Source organism: Ailuropoda melanoleuca, chromosome 12, assembly GCF_002007445.2.
Source record: "Ailuropoda melanoleuca isolate Jingjing chromosome 12, ASM200744v2, whole genome shotgun sequence".
In the NCBI taxonomy this organism is placed as follows: domain Eukaryota; kingdom Metazoa; phylum Chordata; class Mammalia; order Carnivora; family Ursidae; genus Ailuropoda; species Ailuropoda melanoleuca.
Genome location: NC_048229.1, coordinates 31478888 through 31499375, shown reverse-complemented (window position 1 = coordinate 31499375; position 20488 = coordinate 31478888). Strand labels below are relative to the sequence as shown.

Here is a 20488-nt window from a genome sequence, read left to right as displayed (position 1 = left end):
GTTGGGTGGGGCGGGGAAGGGGGGATGGAAATCAGGTCTGCCGGGGGCCATCCCTAAGAAATTCACCAACTGAGGTTAAAGGCGTTATTCCGTGGAAGCGCTTCTGGTGACTCTCGGAATGCAGGTGTTTTGACAGCGGCGGAGGGAGCTGGGTGGGTGCCCTCGCCGGCTGAATTTTAGGCAGCCCACTGGAATTGGGGATTGGAGGTCATTCCAGTTCCTGGCCGGAGGGTCCCCAGGAGCGGACAGAATAGTATTTTCCGAGACCTTTTCATGCAAACCTTGCAGGTTATCCGTCAGTCCGCGCTCGCTCACCGGGTGGAGAAGGTTGCCAAAGGAAAAGAGGGAGGGGGGTCCTAAGAGGGAAATTGGGGACCCCTCCACCCGATTGTGTCCTTTTCCAGAGCAGAGAAGTCTTCCTTTCGCTGGGAAGTGGTTCTTATTTCCGGGCGCCCCCAAGGAGCAGAAGGCTGGGGAGAAAGTTCTGCGGGACCCTGGGTGCAGGGGTCGGGGGGTGGGGTCCCAGGGCCGCGCAGGGGTGCATGCCCCGGGATCCCCTTCCTGCTGGCTCCTCCTCTCCCCGCCCCCACCCAATCCCTTAAACCATCCATTTTGAGGTGGGGGTCCGGAAGCAGCTACAAAGGGCCCGGGCAAGGCGAGTCTCTGTCTTCGATCTCTCCGGGGGGTGGGGGGCGTTGTTTCACTTTGTTTCCTTAGTTATTATTTTTACAGTCCCATCCCTCTCGTCCGCAGCCCTGCAACCCTCTCTCTAATACAGCGAACGAGCCTTTGGGCTGCGCCACCCACAGACGCGTCCAGAAGCCGGTGCTGCTGAGATGGTGAGGATGCGCGGTTTTCGCAGAGACCACACTGCGGGCGGGACCGGGTCGGGTTCCAGGAAATCGGGAGCACCAGTCCGCGGAAGCCTGATTCGCTCCGTTCTGGAGGAGTGGGGAGGCCGAGAGTGGCCCGCGTGCGGAGCCCTAAATGCGCCCTTCACCTTGCCCCAGGGGCCATTCCCTGGCCTGGGCAGGGGGACACCCGCGTGCGGCGGCGGCGGGGCTGGAGGGGGCTGCTGTTTGGATCCATTCAAGTATCGGAGTCCGATGTGATTAGGGCGAGCTGAGAAATGGCCATTGGGGTTCTCTTCTTTTTTTTTTTTTTTTAATTTTATTTATTTATTTGACAGAGATAAAGAGACAGCTAGCGAGAGAGGGAACACAAGCAGGGGGAGTGGGAGAGGAAGAAGCAGGCTCGTAGCGGAGGAGCCTGATGTGGGGCTCGATCCCACAACGCCGGGATCACGCCCCGAGCCAAAGGCAGACGCCCAACCGCTGTGCCACCCAGGCGCCCCTGGGGTTCTCTTCTGGAGAAAGGGTTGCCAGGTGTGAGTTGGGTTCCGATGGGCACATTCTTCCTTTTTCGGGCACTGAGGTCTCCGTAGAGGACATTTATAAAAGACCAAGTTCAAAGGAGTTCCAGTGGAGTTGTCAGGACCAAACCCAGTGGTTGAACAAGTTGCCGGTTTGTCGGTCCTCGACTGCAGGAAGGTCTGGTTCCCGGGAAGCTCGGGGTGTGTTTCATCTGCCAGATGTGGGTGTTTTCCTTCTACCCGCTTACCTGAGCCCACCCAGAATTATGCTTTCTCTTTTGTTTTTTGCTTTTCTCACTGTCCCAAACTAAGGTGTCTGAGATCACCAGGGGCTCATCTGCAGCCCCAGATGTATTGGTTTGTTGCAAGGAGAGCGATCGATCGCACCAGAGAGTAACCTGGCAAATGAAGGGATGGCGTCCTTCCTTATAGGATCACGGGAGGGGGCGGAGGGGAGAGGGTAGACTTCAGGGTAAATGTAAATGCTTCCCAGCTTCGATAGGCTCGAGCTGAGTTACGTGCAAAGGAATGATCTGTCCCGTGGAAACTACAAGGTCAGATAGAAGTGGAATGTTGTGTCCCAAACCCCTTATCTGAAACTCTGCCTGGTGTTGCTAATGGAAGCTGCTTCTGGGTCCAAGTGACGCCAGATCCCCCAGGCGAGAGAGTGGGATGTTCTTTTCTTACTGATAAGATGTCAAACAGCAGCATTTTTGAGGGCTATGATTTTTAGGGAGCAAAGTTTATCAGTGAGTTAGAAAGCAGTTAAAGGGGAAATAAAGAATCCCTTTGACTCCGCCGCTGATTTCCTCCGGGCCTGATCTCTTCACCTGGTGAATGGCCTCGGGGATTTTGCCTCCTTGCCTTCCCAGTGACAGGGGGCCCAGAATCTCCAGGTTGTCCAAGCACTTCATAACTCTTATCATACTGAGTGGCACGTTTCTGTTTTGTGAAAACCTGAGTTCACATGAACCCCCAGAGTCGTGAACGCAAGGGGATCTTGGGGACCCCATGTAAATGTTTGAAAATTTTGAAAGCGAAGTCAAATGGTTGCCCGTTTCCTAAGAAATTTAATCAGGATAACTAAGAAGATGTGGGTGTTCCAGTCCCAACTGGAAGAACACTCTGACATCTGGCACACTGTTCACACCCCTAGAGAATTTTGAAATGTAAAAGCCATTAATTAAATCTCTCCAATAGAAGGAATTCTTATTTTAGCTGGAAAAGATGACTTCAAGGTAAAAAAGCCAACCTCGTCAATTGCATTGTAAATCATGTAATTGTAGACTGTATTTCGCTTAATAATGTATTTCTGGAATATGTAATAGATCGGTGTGTTTTAAAATTTGCAGGTTGGTTAGGGTAGACCTTGCAGGCGCCCTCCCTCTGCCCCGGTTTGCTCTGTTCCAGGCTCCTGGACCCCCAGAAGCAACCAATTTTGCAGATCCTCGCATATCTTTTCCTTATTTTTCCTTTAATTCATGGCAATGAGCAAATGAGCTCACTGTGCACTCTTCTTCGGCCCCTAATGTTACAGATTTAAAAAGACTCAAGTGACCGAATGCAGTATCCGGGTCCTCGGGGACAGGTGAGGGTATTTGAGTCAGCGTGATGATGTTGTGACCACATAAAAGATTCCTCGCACTTTAGGGGCGCCTGGGTAGCTCAGTCGTTAAGCGTCTGCCTTCGGCTCAGGGCGTGATCCCAGCGTTATGGGGTCGAGCCCCACATCAGGCTCCTCTGCTATGAGCCTGCTTCTTCCTCTCCCACTCCCCCTGCCTGTATTCCCTCTCTCGCTGGCTCTCTCTCTGTCAAATAAATAAATAAAATCTTTTAAAAAATAAAATAAAAGATTCCTTGTGCTTTAGAGATATATCGTGAACATATTTAAGGAAGCAATGCTGTGATAGCTGGAGTTTTGCGGACAGTTGTGCAATAGAAAGGCCGTGAAGGGGGAGGAAGAAGCGACGATGTGTGGAAATAGGTGAATAGTGAATGAGGGCTTGCGTGCACCCCATTTTCCCTGTATTAGGTATGTCTACACGTCCCATGATTTAACACAAATGGTTAGAAAGTTCTTTTGTACTGCTGAGCTCTTTTTTTTATTTATTTAAAGATTTTAAGTAATCTCCATACCCAACGTGGGGCTCAAACCCACAACCCCAAGTTCAAGAGTCGCACGCTCCACTGACTGAGCCACCCAGGTGCCCCTGAAGATATACTTAATATATAAAAACACATACCAATCCTTGATATCCTCTGGCTTTGTTTATATGTATATTTACTGCATATATAGTTTTAATTTCTATTCTGAAATGTTTCAAATTTTGAAAAAAAAATTTCAAAGTACAAAGTGCAAAAAACACAATAAAAAATCATCTAACTATTAAAAGTCACCAGAAATCAGTGCATCCAGGATACCAAATAAGGTGCTTTACAAAAAGAGAGAGCGAAAATAACTCACACTATCTCTTAACACCTGTCCAGCGTTTGAATTCCAGCAGCTTTTAACAAAAATATCTCTCAGAGTTAGATTTCTTTTTTTTTTAAGATTTTGTTTATTTATTTGACAGAGACAGTGAGAGAGGGAACACAAGCAGGGGGAGTGGGAGAGGGAGAAGCAGGCTTCCCGCTGAGCAGGAAGCTGATGCAGGACATGATCCTATGACCCTGGGCTCACGCCCTGAGCCGAAGGCAGACGCTTAACGACTGAGCCACCCAGGCGCCCTGTCATGGTACCTCTTCCACATCTTCAAACACCTTGTTTCCAACTCTTGGCCCATTCACAGGTCCTGGGGGTTAGGACGTCGGCAGATCTTTGGGAGAGCACGCAATTCAACTCATAACAGTGCGCCAAATGGGTGTGTTGTTCTAGGACTCCGTGACCTTCACAGACGTGGCCGTGAATTTCACCAGGGAGGAGTGGGCCCTCCTGGACTCGGCACAGAGAATTCTCTACAGAGACGTGATGCTGGAAAACTGCAGGAACCTGGCCTCTGTGGGTGAGCAGCCTGCCCTCGCCGGGACGCATGCGGATCAGACCCCCTCCTGGGTTCCCTGCGCTGTGCTGAGCAATGGGATGGGGGATTTCTGAGTAACCAAGATGGGGCCATTGCCCGCAAGGGGTGAACGTAGGGTTTACCCCCTGAAACAGGAATTCTGTCCGTTGCATTACAGTTTTATTCTCTTCACGATTGACAGCCCTCGGGAGATCCCTAGGTGGTGAACACAGAGCACAGAGAATCTCAGTGCATTCAGGAGGAAAAGGGAGGGACCACTTTGTCGCTCCGTACTCATACTTGCTTAGCCCCAGAACCCCTGCAGACCAAAGCGTGTGCCCCTGCTTCATGGAAAGTCCTAGCACCACTCCCTTGGGCCATGCACTGTCCGATTTCCTGGTGACTGGGATCTCAACTGGGAACTTCATCTGTCCTCCCATTTGGAGCAAGGAGCGGGTCTGGGAATGGGGCCAGGGTATTTTACCTTGTGCACCTGCCTGCCGGGCAGCTATGAATCCTTACAAGGAAGGATTTGACAATGTGGACATGTTGATTAAGAATCCATTTCACCCACGTGGCAAGCAGCTATGGCTCCTCAAAAAGTTAAACATAGAATTACCGTGTGACCCAGCAATTCCACTCCTTAGCGTCTCCCCACAGGAGTTGAAAACAGACGCTGCAACAGACGCATGCAGAAGTGTGGACAGAGCGGCACTGCTCACAGCAGCCAGAAGGTGCAAATAAACCACTTGTCCATCAACAGATGAATGGACAAACGAATATAGTCCCTCCACACAGCGGAATATTATTCAGCCATAAAAAGGAGTGAAGCACCGATAACAGGTTGCAATATGGGGACACCTGGGTGGCTCAGCCAGTGAAGCATCGGCCTTTGGCTCAGGTCATGATCTCAGGGTCCTGGGATTGAGTCCCGCATCGGGCTCCCTGCTCGGCGGGGAGCCTGCTTCTCCCTCTGCCTGCCGCCCCCCTGCTTATGCTCTCTCTCTCTCTGTCAAATAAATAAAATCTTTAAAAAAAAATATGGGTAAACCTCGAAAGCATTATGGTAAGTGAAAGAAGGCAGACACAAAAGACTACATATTACCTGATTTCATTTATGTGAAATATTTAGGATAGTAAATCTATAGAAACAGAAAGCCGATTCGTGGTTGTGAAAGGCTGTAGGGAGGGAGAACAGGGAGTGGCCGCTTCATGGTCTAGAAGTTCTTCCTTCCGGGGTGATGGAGATGTCCCGGAACTGAATAGAGGTGCTGGTCACCGCATGTGGCCAATGTCCTCGATGCTGCTGAAGGGTACACTTTACAACGGTCATTTTTGTGTTAAGTGAATTTCACTGCAATTTTTAAAAAATTTTTAAAAAGATTTTATCTATTTATTTGAGAGAGAGAGCGAGCGAGCACAAGCAGGGAGAGAGGGGCAGAGGCAGAGGGAGAGGGAGAAGCAGACTGCCCACTGAGCAGGGAGCCCAATTAAGGGCTCGATCCCAGGACCCTGAGATCATGACCTGAGCCAAAGACAAATGCTTAACCGACTGAGTCCCGCCCCTTCATCTTTAAAATTACACATGGACTCTGTCCTGGTCTGTTTGGGCTACTGTGACAGAACACCCCAGTCTGAGTGACTTACACACAAACATTTCTCTCTCACATTCTGGAGGCTGGGAAGTTCCAGGTCCAGGGGCCAGCAGGGTCATTCCCAGCGAAGTCTCTCTCCTGGTTTGCAGATGGCCACCTTCTCCCCATGTCCTCACATGGTGGAGAGACAGTGAGCTCCGTTCTCCTGCTCTTGTAAGGACACCAGTCCCATCATGGGGGCCCCACTGTCCTATCTCATCTAAACCCAATTACCTCCCAGAGGTCCCACCTGCAAATACCATCCCATGGTGGGGGGGATAGTTAGGGCTTCAACATATGGGTTTGTGAGGGACACAAATTTGGCCCATGACAGACTCTTTGTCCAGTTCTCTTCCACGTGGCATTCCTGACTACACCCTTAATCCCCACAGAACCCATCCTCACCATGGTCAAGCTCCTGACACGGCCCAAATCCCTGATGTCTTTCTGTTGGCTTGCGTGCGCTTCCTCCCCTTTCCCATTTCCCTCACGTATGCAGAGTGACCATTTGAAAAGAAACCCACATGGACATTTACCTATTTTACCGTCTCCAACCCACCTTAACTCTCAACAAAGAACTGAACTTTGTGTCCCTTTATTTCAGATTTGGTGACTCAACATAAAGCCAAAAACTCAATCCATCAGCAGGACATTCTCGCGAGAAAGACTCCTGATGAAGCAAACAGAGTGTGTGCCGTGAGCCACAGTTCCCGGTCCTCCCCATCGGGAGAAGACTGGAAATGCCCCAGAACAGATGAGCCACCCAAGCAAAGGGAACAAAAGTTGAAGCAAGTTGCTGCTGTGTGCAAGGAGGGCGAGTCTCCAGGTAGACTCTGTGACTATCACGAAATGAGGGACGACTCTCTATCTAGCTCACGGAGAGATTCCAAAAGAAACCGTACCCAAAAATGTGGCTCAAATATTCTGGTGCAAAATCCTGATCTAACCAGCCATCGAAAGATCTGTAGAAATAACAAAAATGATAGAGTCTTGTGGCAGAGCGTTGAGCTGACCCCATTTGTAGGAAGTCAGGCAGAGCCAGAGTCCAAAATATGGATCGACCGTCAGAACAATATCCTTCATGTACATAATAGTATCTGCATGGGGGTGGACATCGATGAATGCGATCCGTTTGGTGAAGACATTTCCCTTAGGGTATACAAGACTCCCACTGCAGAGAAGACTTATGACGAGTTTAATTCATGTGAAACCACCTTCCAAAATAGCTCGACCCATGACGTGCAGAGGCCGTCCTATACAGCAGACGCAAATCACGAGAAGAATCAAGGTGAGAAAACCTTCGCCCACATGGAAAATTCTGACTCACACGGGAAGACTAAGACCAGAGGGGAAAAATATAAATGTCAGGACTGTAGGAAAAGTTACGTGTATCAGTCCTTCCTTATGAGACACATGGAAATTCACACTGGGGAGAAACCTTACGAATGCCAGACCTGTGGGAAAGCCTTTAGATATTCCTTACACCTTAAAAAACACTTAAAAAAGCACATTGTGAAGAAGTCCTATAAATGTGGAGGATGTGGGGAAGACTTCAGTGAGTCCTCAAAACTGACTGAACATAGAAGGGTTCACTCTGCAGAGAAACCCTATAAATGCGAGGAATGTGGGAAAGCCTTCATCAGTTCTTCCAGATTTAAAAACCATCTAAAAACTCACAGTTGATGTATGCCTGGCTGGCTCCGTTGGAAGAGCGTGTGACTCTTGATCTCAGGGTTTTGAGTCTGAGCCCCATATCAGGTGTAGAGATTGCTTAAATAAATAAGACGAAAAGAAGGGAAGGAAGGAAGGAAGGAAGGAAGGAAGGAAGGAAGGAAGGAAGGAAGGAAGGAAGGAAAAAAGAAAGAAAAAATTCACAGTTGAGAGAGGTCCTGTGAATGAAAGGAATGTGAGAAAACCTTCATTAATTTTCTCAAAATACCAAGCACATAAAGACATATTGGAAAGGAACTGAAGTCTTCCCTGAAGGATGGAAAGGTGAGAATTCACACATTTACATATTCACATTTTGTGAAGGTAAGGTCTGTGGAAAGCTTTTCATCTTTCAGCTTTATGGTTTTTTATTTTTTTTATTAACTATTGATTTTTTTAAGTAGGCTCAGTGCCCAGCATGGAGCCCAGTGTGGGGCTTGAACTCATGACCCCGAGATCAAGACCTGAGCTGAGATCAAGAGTCCCATGCTTAATGGACTGAGCCACCCCGGTGCCCCCTTCTTTGATCCTCAGTAGACATTTGTTCTCACGTTGGAGAGAAACCCCAGGAATCTAAGGAATATGGAAAAGCCTTCAGTGTTGTCTCAATGAAATCCCTGGGAGAACTCACACTGGGGAGACTCCTCACGGCAGTAAGGAATGTGGGAAAGACCTCTTTAAACACTCACCCCATAAGTTACGCAAGAGACCACATGCGGGAGAGATACCGTGGTTGTAATAGATAGAAGAAAGTCTTCTGTAAGATAAGTACATAGATGGAGAGAAACACAGTTGAACGTTAGGATTGCTGCTGTTACATTGTCTCATCCTTCAGCTGGGACCAAAATTCATGATCTCCAGTTTTTCTTCTCTAATAAAATCCTGTAAGATGATGAAAATCCCTCTCTGTGCCCTCGCGGCTCTGCCATGTGAATTTCGATACGTAGTGGCTTCGTTAGAATTTACATGCAGGGGGTGCCTGGGTGGCACAGCGGTTAAGCATCTGCCTTTGGCTCAGGGCGTGATCCCAGCATGGGATCGAGCCCTGCATCAGGCTCTTCCGCTATGAGCCTGCTTCTTCCTCTCCCACTCCCCCTGCTTGTGTTCCCTCTCTCACTGGCTGTCTCTGTCTCTGTCGAATAAATAGATCTTTAAAAAAAAAAAAAAGAATTTACATGCAGGTCATCTCACCGATGTGAAGCCTGGTTTGATCCTCATTTAATTCAGATTGGGGTTTAGGGTGCTCCATGATAATATTTTTGGTCAGTTGGTTGTTACTGGTCATGAATGGACTGCCTTATGGTCAGAGTATGTGGTCTTTATGATGATAACGGGACACCTGTTCTGATGATCATTTCGATCTCCTGGGGCTGAGTCTGTCAGTTGCCTGAGCATATGAATTTTTCTCATCGTCTTTACTAAGGGTGCATAGACTTGTTTTTCCAGAGTTAGCAGTGTTGAAGACTTTTAATGCATTTTCTACACTTTCTCATAACTGATGGCGGGTAGAGCTTACATCCTTGACAGAATTCACTGGCTTGGATTCCTAGAAAGCTGTTGGAAAGTGGAGACTGTTTCTCATTCTTCTTCTCTTAACTAAGTTCCCTTTGCTCTCTTTCCCAGTTGCTCTCTGGAAATTGGATGAAATTCCCTGAATTAGCACAAGCAACTTTGGGATCATTGGAACGAAGGTCATGGCCTCAGTAACACAAGCCTCCAAACACAAGAGTCCTCACTCCCCTGTAGCAGGTTTTTTGGGGTGTCCCTGGCTGCAACAGACTTCCTTTCTAAACTTATTAAATGAAGTGAACCCCTAGTTTGAGTGAGAAGCATCTTAGGGGGAGATTTTTATAACTCGAGTAGATGATAAAACTAGTGTGGGGCCAGTGTTTTTTGTTTTTTGTTTTTAAAGATTTGTATTTATTTATTTGACAGGCAGCGAGAGAGGGAACACAAGCTGGGGGAGTAGGAGAGGGAGAAGCAGGCTTCCCGCTGAGCAGGGAGCCCGATGCGGTGCTATCAAGTAAATAAATAAAATCTTAGAAAGTATTTTAGGGGGTGCCTGGGTGGCTCAGTCCATTAAGTGTGGGACTCTTGATCTCAGCTCAGGTCTTCATCTCAGGGTTGTGAGTTCAAGCCCAATGTTGGGCTCCAGGCTTGGAGTGGAGCCTACTTAAAAAAAAAAGAAGTATTTTAGGCAGGACAGTGTTGTATGATTCCTTTATATGGAATTTCTAGAAGAAGTAAATCTAGAGACAAGGTTGCAGATCAGTGGTTGCCTGGGGTCGGAGGTGGGACCGGAAATTGACTGCAGGCTAGCAGGAGGGAACCTTCAGGGATGGTGGAAATGATCTAACACTGGACTGTGGTGACGATCGCACAACTCTAAGTTTGTGAAAAATCACTGAATAGTCACAGACAGTGGATGACTTTGACAGTCCGTAAATCATGCCTGAATGAACCTGTGAAGGCAGGAAAGGAGGAAGGAGGGTCAAAGACATCCCAGGTCTTGGGTGTCCACAGCCACGTGGTGCCCAAAAGCTCTGCTGAGTTCAGCTTTGGGTGTTTGGGGAGGACCTGCGGACAGGGGACCCAGCCTGTGGATGAGAGGGCTCTCGAGCTTGGCCCTTTCCCCCCAGTCCCACCCCCTTCCTTCTTGGCTTACTGCTTTGTCCACGAATCTGTGTGCATTCAGGGCCTCCCATTCACCCAGACCGTGCGGAGGGAGCTCCATGCAGAGGAAAAGGACCCTGCCTGGGAGTCGGATCCCTGGACTCCACTCTAAAGGGTAGCAGGGAGGGAGGGATGCGGCTTGGGGATTCCTTCTGCCCCCCCCCATGCCTACGTCCTAGGTTCCTACAGGTGCAACATGGGAATTTGTAACAATTGGTTTAACAAACATACCAGGCACCTTCTAAGTGCTTTACAAATATGAACGTGTTTCATGCCCACGGCAACGCTAGGCCATGGGCCTATTTTCCCATTTTATAGCAGAGAAAACTGCAGCACAGAGAGGCTAAGCAAGCTGCCCAAGGTCACACAGCCAGCTGAGGAAGGGATGGAATTCCACCCCGGACTGTCCGGCACCACACTTGTCTCTAAGCCCTAGGCGGGGAGGCGTCTGGCGGGGTCGTGACTGTGGGTTCTTGTCTGTACGCCCCACCGGGATGCAAGCTCTGGGAGCTGCGACTCTGGAGGACAGAGAGGCACTGGATGCACATTGCAGAATGAAGGGAGACTTGGGGCTCGGGATGGCTGAATCCCTTCCTGACCGCCGGAGCCCTCCCGCCACGCTCTGCTTCGGGAGCTGTATTCCTGGCCGGGGTCTCCAGCCCCAGCAAACGGGATTCCCCCTCGGGGCGACGTAAACGGGCCTGGACTAACGGACCGAGCAGAACCCGCTTTTGGCGGGGCACGCGCGCCACCTGGCGGCCAAGCTCCGCCAACAGCGCCGCCGGGAGACCGGGAAGGTTTGCTCTGGGCGAGGTGGGGCCGCGTCTGAAAGGGAGTGTTCCTGGCGAGGGTCTGGAAATCAGCGCGAGGCTGGGGGCCGTATCCCAGTGGCTTCCAGACTTTTCTGACCGTGATGCACGGTAAGAAATCACTTCACATTAACATCGTTTCAGGAAATGCCACCCTGTACGGTATGATTTTTTTTTTTTTTTTAATTCTACTCTGTTCCTCTTTTGAAATTCTGGTCAGATCCCCTCAAATCGATTTACTGACTCTTAACAAGTCTCCACTGACAATCTAGGAAAGGGTTTTCCACTATCCTAGATTATCTTCAGGTGGTTTGTTTGTTTGTTTTGGGTTTTTTTGTTTGTTGTTTTTTCCCCAGCTGACAAAGATTACAATGGAGAAAGGCTTAGCACCCAGATGACTCCCTAGTGGTATTTTCCCACCACCTTCTGCTGTCGCCAGGGATCCCCCACCAGCTCTGATTTCAAGATAAGCTGGGCTCAGAGAGGTGAAGACACTTGTCCAAGGCCACACAGGTTGTATGCGGGTATGCTAGCTTCTGCCTCACTCCTGGAGGAGTGAGCATTCACTAAATGCTCCAGATTTCACTGCTATTAACTACAGTTTAATTCAGTCCTTTCTCCACTTTTCTGATAAGATGGAGCTGCACTGGCCGCCTGGTTTTTTACACTGTGTCATGTAGATTAATGACATTCCAGAGTTCACGCTTAAATATGCGAGTCCCCATATGGAACAGAGTGAATCCAAGATGTGACAGTCTTCGTGGAGGTGACAAGCACTAGCATTTCCACCACCATCACCGCATCCCCTTCTGACGCCAGCAGCGTCACCAGCATGACCATCATCCCTGCTGTCAACCACTTTGCCACCTTCCCTCATCCCCACCGACACCACCCCGACACTCATCGTCACCGCAGTTGCCAATGTCACCACCACCACCACCTCAAAAGCAGGGATCGGGAAGCCACCCGTTGTCTCCTAGCTACAGCCTTGGTCCAGCGAGCCTGCATTCTCCATCCCTCTCCCCACCCAGGGCCAAAGGGGATGTGACTGTGATATCGAGGGCAGAGCTGCCTTCTTGGGAACCCAGAGCATTCCCGGTTTGAGTCTCTGGCTTCTCTGTCAGTGGCCTCGGGTGTATTCTGGGTTCACGGTGACCGTCTGTAAACAGCGAGCCCAGCCCTGGAGCAGGGGAAGGCGGAAGAGGGTCTGCTCAGCGTAGGCCTAGGACCCTTGAGGGGGTTGGGAGGAGGGGCTGCTGAGGTCACTGGGGTCACTGTGCTCACTCTCCTGTCTTCAGAAAGAGAGAGGAGGAAGTCATTGCAGACAATAGGTAGGGCAGGTGGTTACACCAAGATGAGACTCAGTGGGTCCCAAATGTGAGCGCGGGAATGGCAGCTTCACTGCCAGAAGCCAGGAGAGCTGCTCTTTCCCTCTCCTTCCTGAGACACCAGTTTTTACATTTCTTGTGCACTGTTCTATCTCTGGAAGCTAGTACAATTATGGCACATAGTACGGACTCAATTAATATTTGTCAAAGTAACGGGGAGAGAGAGAGATGTCCCTCTCCCCTGCAACTGTAAGGAAAGAGACAGTGTTCTTTATCATAAAGTTAATTCAGAGGATCTGAGTTGATAAGGTGTGAAGAAGGCAACCTTTACAAGAATATTAATTTTGTCTGGTGCACTAGAGAGATTGTAGAAATTACTAACTCCCTCCAACCTGCGCTGTTCCTTATTAATGTTACTCAGAAGCAACTTCAACAGGGTTTCCTGGGATGCCAAAAACTATAGAAATTGTGGTCATGTCCGGTGACTGTTCGCTCTGGAAGGTGTTCACCGGATGGGTTGTGTTCTGTGATCACTTGCTGCCTAGCTGACTTCCTGCATGTAGACTACAAAACCAAGTAAGCTTCCTCATCAGATCAGGAGATCAATAGCCTTTTCCACTTTTCCTATATGCATGATGGAAAATTAAATCCCATGACTCGGATGGATTAATTATTTTACAAATAAAACCAGGCATGGTACCCTGACCTCATACGACTAACGTCCGGGATGGCTGAGCATGGGAGGTGGCGACCCCTGCTGGCTGCCTAGAAACACACAGGCTCACCGTGAAGCTTGTTAATTCCAAACGGGAAATTTGTTTTAGTCTGAAAGGCACACCAAAATAATCTACAAAGGTCTGAATCAAGAGAGAACCTAATTTCCGTTGTCCTACTTTTCTCATATACTCTTTTTTTTTTTTAAGTAGGCTCCAAGCCTAATGTGGGACTTGAACTCCCAACCCTGAGATTAAGCGTGGCCCCTCTGCGGAGGGAACCACCCAGGCACCCCTCGTCTTTTAAATTTTTTTTAAAAGATTTTATTTATTCATTCGACAGAGAGAGAGACACCTAGCGAGAGAGGGAACACAAGCAGGGGGAGTGGGAGAGGAAGAAGCAGGCTCATAGCAGAGGAGCCTGATGTGGGGCTCAATCCCGTAACACCGGGATCACGCCCTGAGCCGAAGGCAGACGCTTAACGACTGAGCCACCCAGGCGCCCCTCGTCTTTTAAATTTTTATAAACGTTTGTTGATTCAAAAAGGAAGTAATATTCTTCCTAGAGTCTTCTAGCAAACATACTCCCTTACTGTTTAAATGTGTGTGCTTCTGTTAGGGATTTCTTCATAGATTTCGTACCTAAAATTTGTATCGAGAATTCATCACTTGTACGACAAAAGAATGACTGGTACCACCGGCCTCTTAGTCTTGCGGTGAAAATATGCATTTATACCTCTGTGGACTGATAGAATTTCACCCGTAGAGAACACACAATTTGTCGTTCCACATTACCCATATTGGAAAGTGCACGCGTGAAAGTTAAGAAGTCCGATTAAAGGGTTTTGCTCCTATAATTGACCCTGTGATGGGGTGTGTGTGTGTGTGTGTGTGTGTGTGTGTGTGTGACAGTAACCTGCGTGACTGCAACATCACTGAGCACCCACAAGTTCAGAGATATCCCACTGAAATATGCAGGTGGTAATTCATGCTTCGAGGCAAGACCAAAGCCAACACCAATCGGCACATTTTGGACAATTACTGAAGCCAAGGCCAAACTCTGATGTACCCCAACATGATTCCCCAACTCCCTGCCCATGTGGAGGGCATTTAGAGCTTCCATATAAGGTGGGAAACCACACCTTCCTTTCCTGCTCAGGACCCTGCTCCAAGATAACCCTCTGCAGTGAAAAGTTCCTTAAAACCTCTGTGATCTAGCAAAGGAGCAAAAATGGGGTCTTCCTGCGTTAGCATATTTTAATCCCCATCTTCAGATTTATTTTTTTTTAAGGGTCAAGCCAGGGAGGTCAAGCACTGTCCATTTAAGGGGACCTGGTTGATCTCCTGGAGGTCAGAGGTCATGATATCCCACTAGAAAGTTCTGGAAGGCTGCGATCACAACTAGCTTATGCACCGTGGGTTGGGGTCCAGAGGGTAAGACCAGCCAGTCCATTTGTGGTCCGCTTGGCCGAGAGCACATCCTGGTTTATCTTTTTTTTTTTTCCATAAAGATTTTATTTATTTGACAGAGAGACAGCCAGCGAGAGAGGGAACACAAGCAGGGGGAGTGGGAGAGGAAGAAGCAGGCTCACAGCAGAGGAGCCTGATGTGGGGCTCGATCCCATAACGCCGGGATCAGGCCCTGAGCCGAAGGCACACGCTTAACTGCTGTGCCACCCAGGCGCCCCACATCCTGGTTTATCTTGAGACTATCCTCCTGCTATTTAAAGTGCCTTCCTGGGAAGCCTGGGGGGCTCAGTCGGTTAAGCATCTGCCTTTGGCTCAGGTCATGATCTCGCCCTGGGCTCTCTGCTCAGCGGGGAGTCTGCTTCTCCCTCTCCCTCTGTGATATCTCTTGCTCTCTCTCAAATAAATAAAAATAAATTCTTAAAAAGATGTAAAGTGTCTTCTTTTTAGATCAGGCTTTTGTACTGGTACCAAGGAGACCGTTTTTGGCTTTTTCTGTTCTTTTTGTTGTTGAAGGTTTCAAATTGTTGAGGCATTAGCTTTGTTCATTGGAAACAGAGCCTTTTCGCTGGCAAAAATTTTAAGGCAACTTCCATTTTAAAAAGGTTTGGAATTGGTTAGGCACTACAAGTCAAGGTTTTTGCTTTTGGTTTCATTCTTTTTCCTGAAAAGCCAGTACCGATGGGGAGGCCTCCCCAGATGACAGCGCCAGGTGAGGAGAGAGGAAGACTGGGTAATCCGAACGAGTGAGAAGCACTATGTCAATTTCTGCCTTCACGGACCGTCCTACACATGATCTCAGATAGTTTTGAGCATTATATTCTGCACTGGATACTGTTTCTAAGGCTTTACGTGGACCAGTTCATCTCTTTGCACAAGTCTTTGAGGTGTATACTATTATGCACCTATTTCAAGGACAATGAGCGAGGCCCAGAGCATTACCGTCCTTGATTGGGAAGGTGGATGATGGAGTATTTGTCTGGATTTGGTCAGATTAAATTCAGACAGGGCATCGGCAGGACGGGAAAGAGGGACCCACGGTGTTCTAACCCCCGTCCCTCCCATACCACCCCCACAGCGGGGAGAGGACAGTCAGCTTCATCTCTGTGACCCCCTCTCTCCTTCCAGGCACAGGGACGGACTGCACTTCCCACCACCTCTCCCCTTTTAAGTTACTCATTGTCGAATGATCTGCTTGCGCCGACAGATGCGAGTGGAAGTGACGTGGTCATATCCGGGCAGAAGCTGCGAGACCCACTGCAGCTTTCCCGCTTTGTCCCCCTTCCTGGCGCCAAAGAACTGGCAACGCTCTGGAGAGATGCTCTTCCCACGGCCTGGGTCACAAGGATGATGTGGAGCAGAGCCCCGAGGTGACCCACAAAAGACCAGTAACACTGGCGAGTACTCAGCCTTTGCTTCACGAGGCCACTGAGGTCCTGGGCTTCTTTGTTACTGTAGCGTCACCCAGCCTATCCTGACTGATACACTCTAGTTTTCAGTAGAGCCTGGCATGTGGTGGTCTCAAAAAAAAAAAAATAGGGGCGCCTGGGTGGCTCAGTCAGTCGAGCGTCTGACTCTTGGTTTCAACTCAGATCATGATCTCATGGGTCACCCAGCCCTGCCATGGGCTCCCTGCACAGCGGGGAGTCTGCTTGAAGATTCTCTGTCCCTCCCCCCACTCGCTCTCTCTCTTTCTCTGTCTCTCTAAAATAAGTAAATGAATCTTAAATGAATGCATGCATGCATGAATGAATGAATGAATGAATGGCAGGGACTAGAGACAAGGTCATGAATTTCCGGGCTGGAGGTAGAGGAAACAGCCACATCTCAAGCTTGCTCTCACATATACACTTGCAACCAGGCTGGGGTAACAGTCAGGCTCTGACCTTTAATTCCTATGGTCACAGTTCAGGCCGACCCTGACATCATTGCTCCAACTCTTCCCCCACTGCTCAGTACTGGGAGCTCCTGGGGAGGGCGAGGAAGGAGGAGCTACAGAGAAAGGGACGTGAGGTACAAGGAGAGCCTGGAAGATGGACACAGGAGAGGGGATTAGAGGTGCGGAAGGTGAAACAGGATGTAGTGCGGCGGGGGGACAACCGGAAAAATTAGGGCAGAGCGGGGGAGAGAGATGTGAATCCAGGACAGAGACATGCTAAATGGAAAGCTGGGAGAAGAGGAAATTAGAAGACAGGAAGGGAAAGGAGGGTTTGGAACAGAAAGGGAGCAGGAGACAGAGCTGAGGACATGGTGAGGAGTGGATGGAAACAGACGGTCACGGTGCAGGGCAGATGCAGGGCGGGTGCAGACTTATGTGGGGAAATTGAGGCAGAGATGCCGAGAAGGCTAGCAAGGAGCCACGGGGAGGCTGGGCGCCCTAGTCTTTGCTGGTGATGGAGCCCGGGTCGGTGCTGGAGGTGGGGCCAGGGCTCGAGACTTGGCCTCTGCTGGACCCAAGGCCTCCACTCGACTCTGAGCCCGTGCCTCTGCTCTCCGCACCTGTGCGGCTTTCCTGGGCACCGCTGGACCCTACGTATCTGGTGGACCCCAGGTAGCTACTAGAGCTGGGGGTCCTGAAGGTCACACGGCCCCCCGTGGAGCCCCGGCTGGAGAGTGGTGCTCCCATGGCGCTGGTGGAACCGAAGGTCACGTGGCCTGCGCTGGAGCTGGGGTCACCAAAGGTGACACGGCCGACGTTGGAGCCGGTGGCACGGCCTGCACTGGATGTCAGGATGCCACTCGTCCTCTGGCTCAGGATGGACCCAGGGATGATGCTGGGGCTCTTGGCGACCACTGCGGGTGAGCCTGAGGCGGCCCTCTGGGTACTGGAAAGGCTGGGTATGCTCGGGGTGCTATCGACCTTCCTCACAGCCTCAGCCAGCTCCCTCACCTGCTGCTCCCGCGCCTGCTCCCGCGCCTCCAGCTGTGGGGTGGGCGAGTTAGGGTCCCAGAAAAGGGCTGAGGGCCTGCCCTGACCCCGCGGGGCCCCCATCCTCACCAGTTTTTTCACTTGGCTCCGCAGCTCTTCCTCGCTCATTGGAGAGTCGTCTTTGGCCTCAAAGCCTGGGGTGTCCTCTCTAAAGTGGGGGGAAGGCAGGAAGGGAGGACACTCGCGGCCACAACGGGCCGATGGCTCCTCGTTGCTAGACCCAGAGACCATTAGCCAGGCCCTGGCCAGCCTGAGTGCCCTTTGGCTTTCTGGTCTACCTGGGGCCAGTTCCGTTCTCTGCAGCCCGGACTCCTTCTGGTCCCCCCAATGCACCCACTCCCACCTTCTACTCTCCGCAGAGCCACGCTCACCTTCTGGTACCCAAGAGACCCCCAAAACCCTCCATCCCATTCACTGTCCCCTCGGCCCCCGTGGAATGTCCTTCCCCTGCTCCTGCCGCCCGCCCTGTGCCTCACTGGTTGTCCGGGAGCTGAGGCAGGGCCACCTTCTTCAGAAGGTCCTCAGGGCTCTGGCCCAGAACCAGGAGGGCAGCGTTACCCAAGCTGGAGGAGCTATAGTTCTGGAAGGTGGATAAACCAGTGGTCAGCTCATCCCCAAGGCCCCGGCATCCGAGATTCGGGCTCCCTGTCCCCCCCCCCGGAGCCCCCTGCATCTCCACCTGAAAATCTAGGTAGGCCTGCACAGACAGAAGCTCGACCAGCCGCTTCTCGATGAGGCCCAGGAAGAGGCCGATGTCCCGGTCTCGCATGCGGGTCTTGACCCCCAGGAGGTCCTTGATGATGGTGTTGTCACACTGGGCCCTGGTGAAGAGCTTCCGGATGTCTGAGGTTGGGGGGACAGGCTGTCACAGACTCAGCGCCCGCTGGGGGCCCGCCCTCTCCTGCCCTTGGAGGCTGCCCCCTCCGACAGCCAGGCAGCAGGAGAGTGTGGCCGTGGGCCTGGCCACAGGGCCCGGAACCACAGAAGGCAGAAGGTGAGGGAGGTCAACGGGAAAGCTGACAAAGGCACCATTAACTTTCAAGGACTTCTCAAACCTCCATCAGAAACACCTGACTTCCATCTCACCCAGCAACCCCGCACCGCCCCCTCTCCCCCAGAGAAGCATTCACACAGTTGCTCCACGGGAGAGGTCGGAGGACAGCCATGCGCCACCAAGGTTGCCTTCTTCGATTTTTTTAATATTGGTCCCCACCTGCACCCGACTGGATTAGCCGTGGCCTTGGCTGGCCCACCAGCCATTACCGTGAACCACCCTCGGCTCTCACAGTGGCCCATGCGTGGCCCGCTTGTATCTGGTTACTGTCTCAGGGGAACTGGCTACTGTTGGTGACATTAGAAGGCACCTTGACACAAATCCGCAGCCCATGGCACTGAGTCTCCACCTGTCCCCAGGCTGCCTCCCCCTGAGCTCCCGACTCCTATATAGTTTCCTACTGGGGTCCCACCCTGAACATCCCCCCCCCACAGGGCTCACATTGAGCTCGGGGGCATCCCCAAACCCACTCCTTCTCCCAAGTACCCCCGCCAGGCCAGACCCTGTGCAGACCCCGATACCCCCCACTGCCTGTCGGTCTGATACCTTTGGGGCCGTCCCCTCCTCTCCACCCTCCTCCTCCAACCCCCCTGTCCACGGCCTCTCCTGCTCACAGCCCCCCCATGGCTCCCCAGTGCCCCAGCCTGGCACCTCTTCAGAACCCGCCCCCCTCCACCCCCCACTCACACCCTTGCACCCCTTCTCCACCCGAAGAGCCTACATTCCTACAAGTATCTCCAGGCCTCGGCCCCACCTGCTGGGGGCACCCCCACCCCCAACTGTTCAGTTAAATACTCATCCTCCAAAATCAGCCTCAAGCATCCCCGCTTCCAGGGAGCCAGCAGCAGCCCCAACAGAACCGGCTTCAGCAAGCGGCAGGTGCAGGGGCTCTTGGGCTCGGGCTTGGTCCTCTGCGGTCCTCATCATGTTCAACAAAGCGCCCTACCTTTTCATTCTGTGCTGGGCAGAGTTGAGGCTCCCACAGTGCCTGAGGGCCTTCGGTCCTAAGCCCTGGGATGGTGGCCAGTACCCAGCGCCCCTGCTGGTCTCCTCCCACCCCTGCCCTGGGGGTCCTTCTCACTTAGCACCAGGCGTGGTGCGGTCCCCCCTGGTCATGGTCATATCAGGACAGAGAAAAGGAGGCTCTGGCGCTACGGGAGCTCCTAGTGTGACCACACGGTGGCTCCTCTGCTTGCTGGCCCAGGCCACGGCCACCTTCTCAGCTTCCCGACGGCGGCCGGTCCATCCGCTTCTCACCACCACCCACCAAGTAGCACGGCCATCCCGTTGCCAGGGGGGCTCAGGCCCAGGAAACCACACCAAGCTTCCCAAATGATGGAGCTGGCTTCAAACCCAGGGCAGCCTGACTCTTGAGCGCTCTACACCGGAAAGCAGGACGGACGGATGGATGGATGGATACCGGATGGACAGACAAGCCAGCGCACGAAGACGCTGTGGAACGTCTCCCCGTGGCCGGCCCCGGCTGGGCCCACCGGGTGGCTCATGACATCCTCCCACATGAAAAAGTTGGGCCAGGCGCTCACCGGCCTTGAGCTCCTCCAGCTGCCGCCGGAGGTCACGGAAGCTGGCCTCCACCCGGACGGCCTCGGCGTGCACCTCGTCCGTGCGCTGCTGCAAGTCCTTCCGCTGCTGCTCTTGCTGCGCGCGCACGTTATCCTCGCTGGTGCGCGTGCTCGCCAAGGCCTCCTGCATCTGCCGATCGGAGCAGGTGCCCATTGCCCGGGGCAGCTCGGGGAGGGGGGCAGCGGCGGGCAGAGGAGATGGGGGACGGGGGAAGCG

General features: G+C 51.6%; 2 protein-coding genes across 2 annotated transcripts in view; one reads left to right on the top strand and one right to left on the bottom strand.

Annotated features, from left to right (window-relative positions):
- The first annotated feature begins 55 nt into the window (after nt 1-55).
- On the top strand, nt 56-7694 carry ZNF114 (zinc finger protein 114). Its single transcript, XM_019798156.1, has 4 exons — nt 56-124; nt 754-839; nt 4248-4374; nt 6610-7694. Exons 2-4 carry the CDS (start codon nt 837-839, stop codon nt 7686-7688), a joined length of 1209 nt encoding a protein of 402 aa, XP_019653715.1. The 5' UTR covers nt 56-124; nt 754-836; the 3' UTR covers nt 7689-7694.
- Nucleotides 7695-16499: 8805 nt separating this feature from the next.
- CCDC114 (coiled-coil domain containing 114) overlaps nt 16500-20488 on the bottom strand; it is a 24390-nt gene continuing 20401 nt past the window's right edge. The window contains exons 10-14 of the mRNA XM_034638986.1: nt 20233-20401; nt 18314-18477; nt 18111-18214; nt 17704-17782; nt 16500-17628 (exon numbers count right to left, since the gene is read on the bottom strand). Coding sequence (XP_034494877.1) covers nt 17083-17628; nt 17704-17782; nt 18111-18214; nt 18314-18477; nt 20233-20401 — 1062 coding nt within the window. The 3' untranslated portion in view covers nt 16500-17082. The remainder of the gene's footprint in view (nt 17629-17703; nt 17783-18110; nt 18215-18313; nt 18478-20232; nt 20402-20488) is intronic.

Bases quoted from the DNA above. Each gene is read 5' to 3' on its own strand.
- ZNF114 (XM_019798156.1), top strand. The intron at 4,375-6,609 runs GTGAGCAGCCTG...CCTTTATTTCAG, and splicing joins CAGGAACCTGGCCTCTGTGG to ATTTGGTGACTCAACATAAA.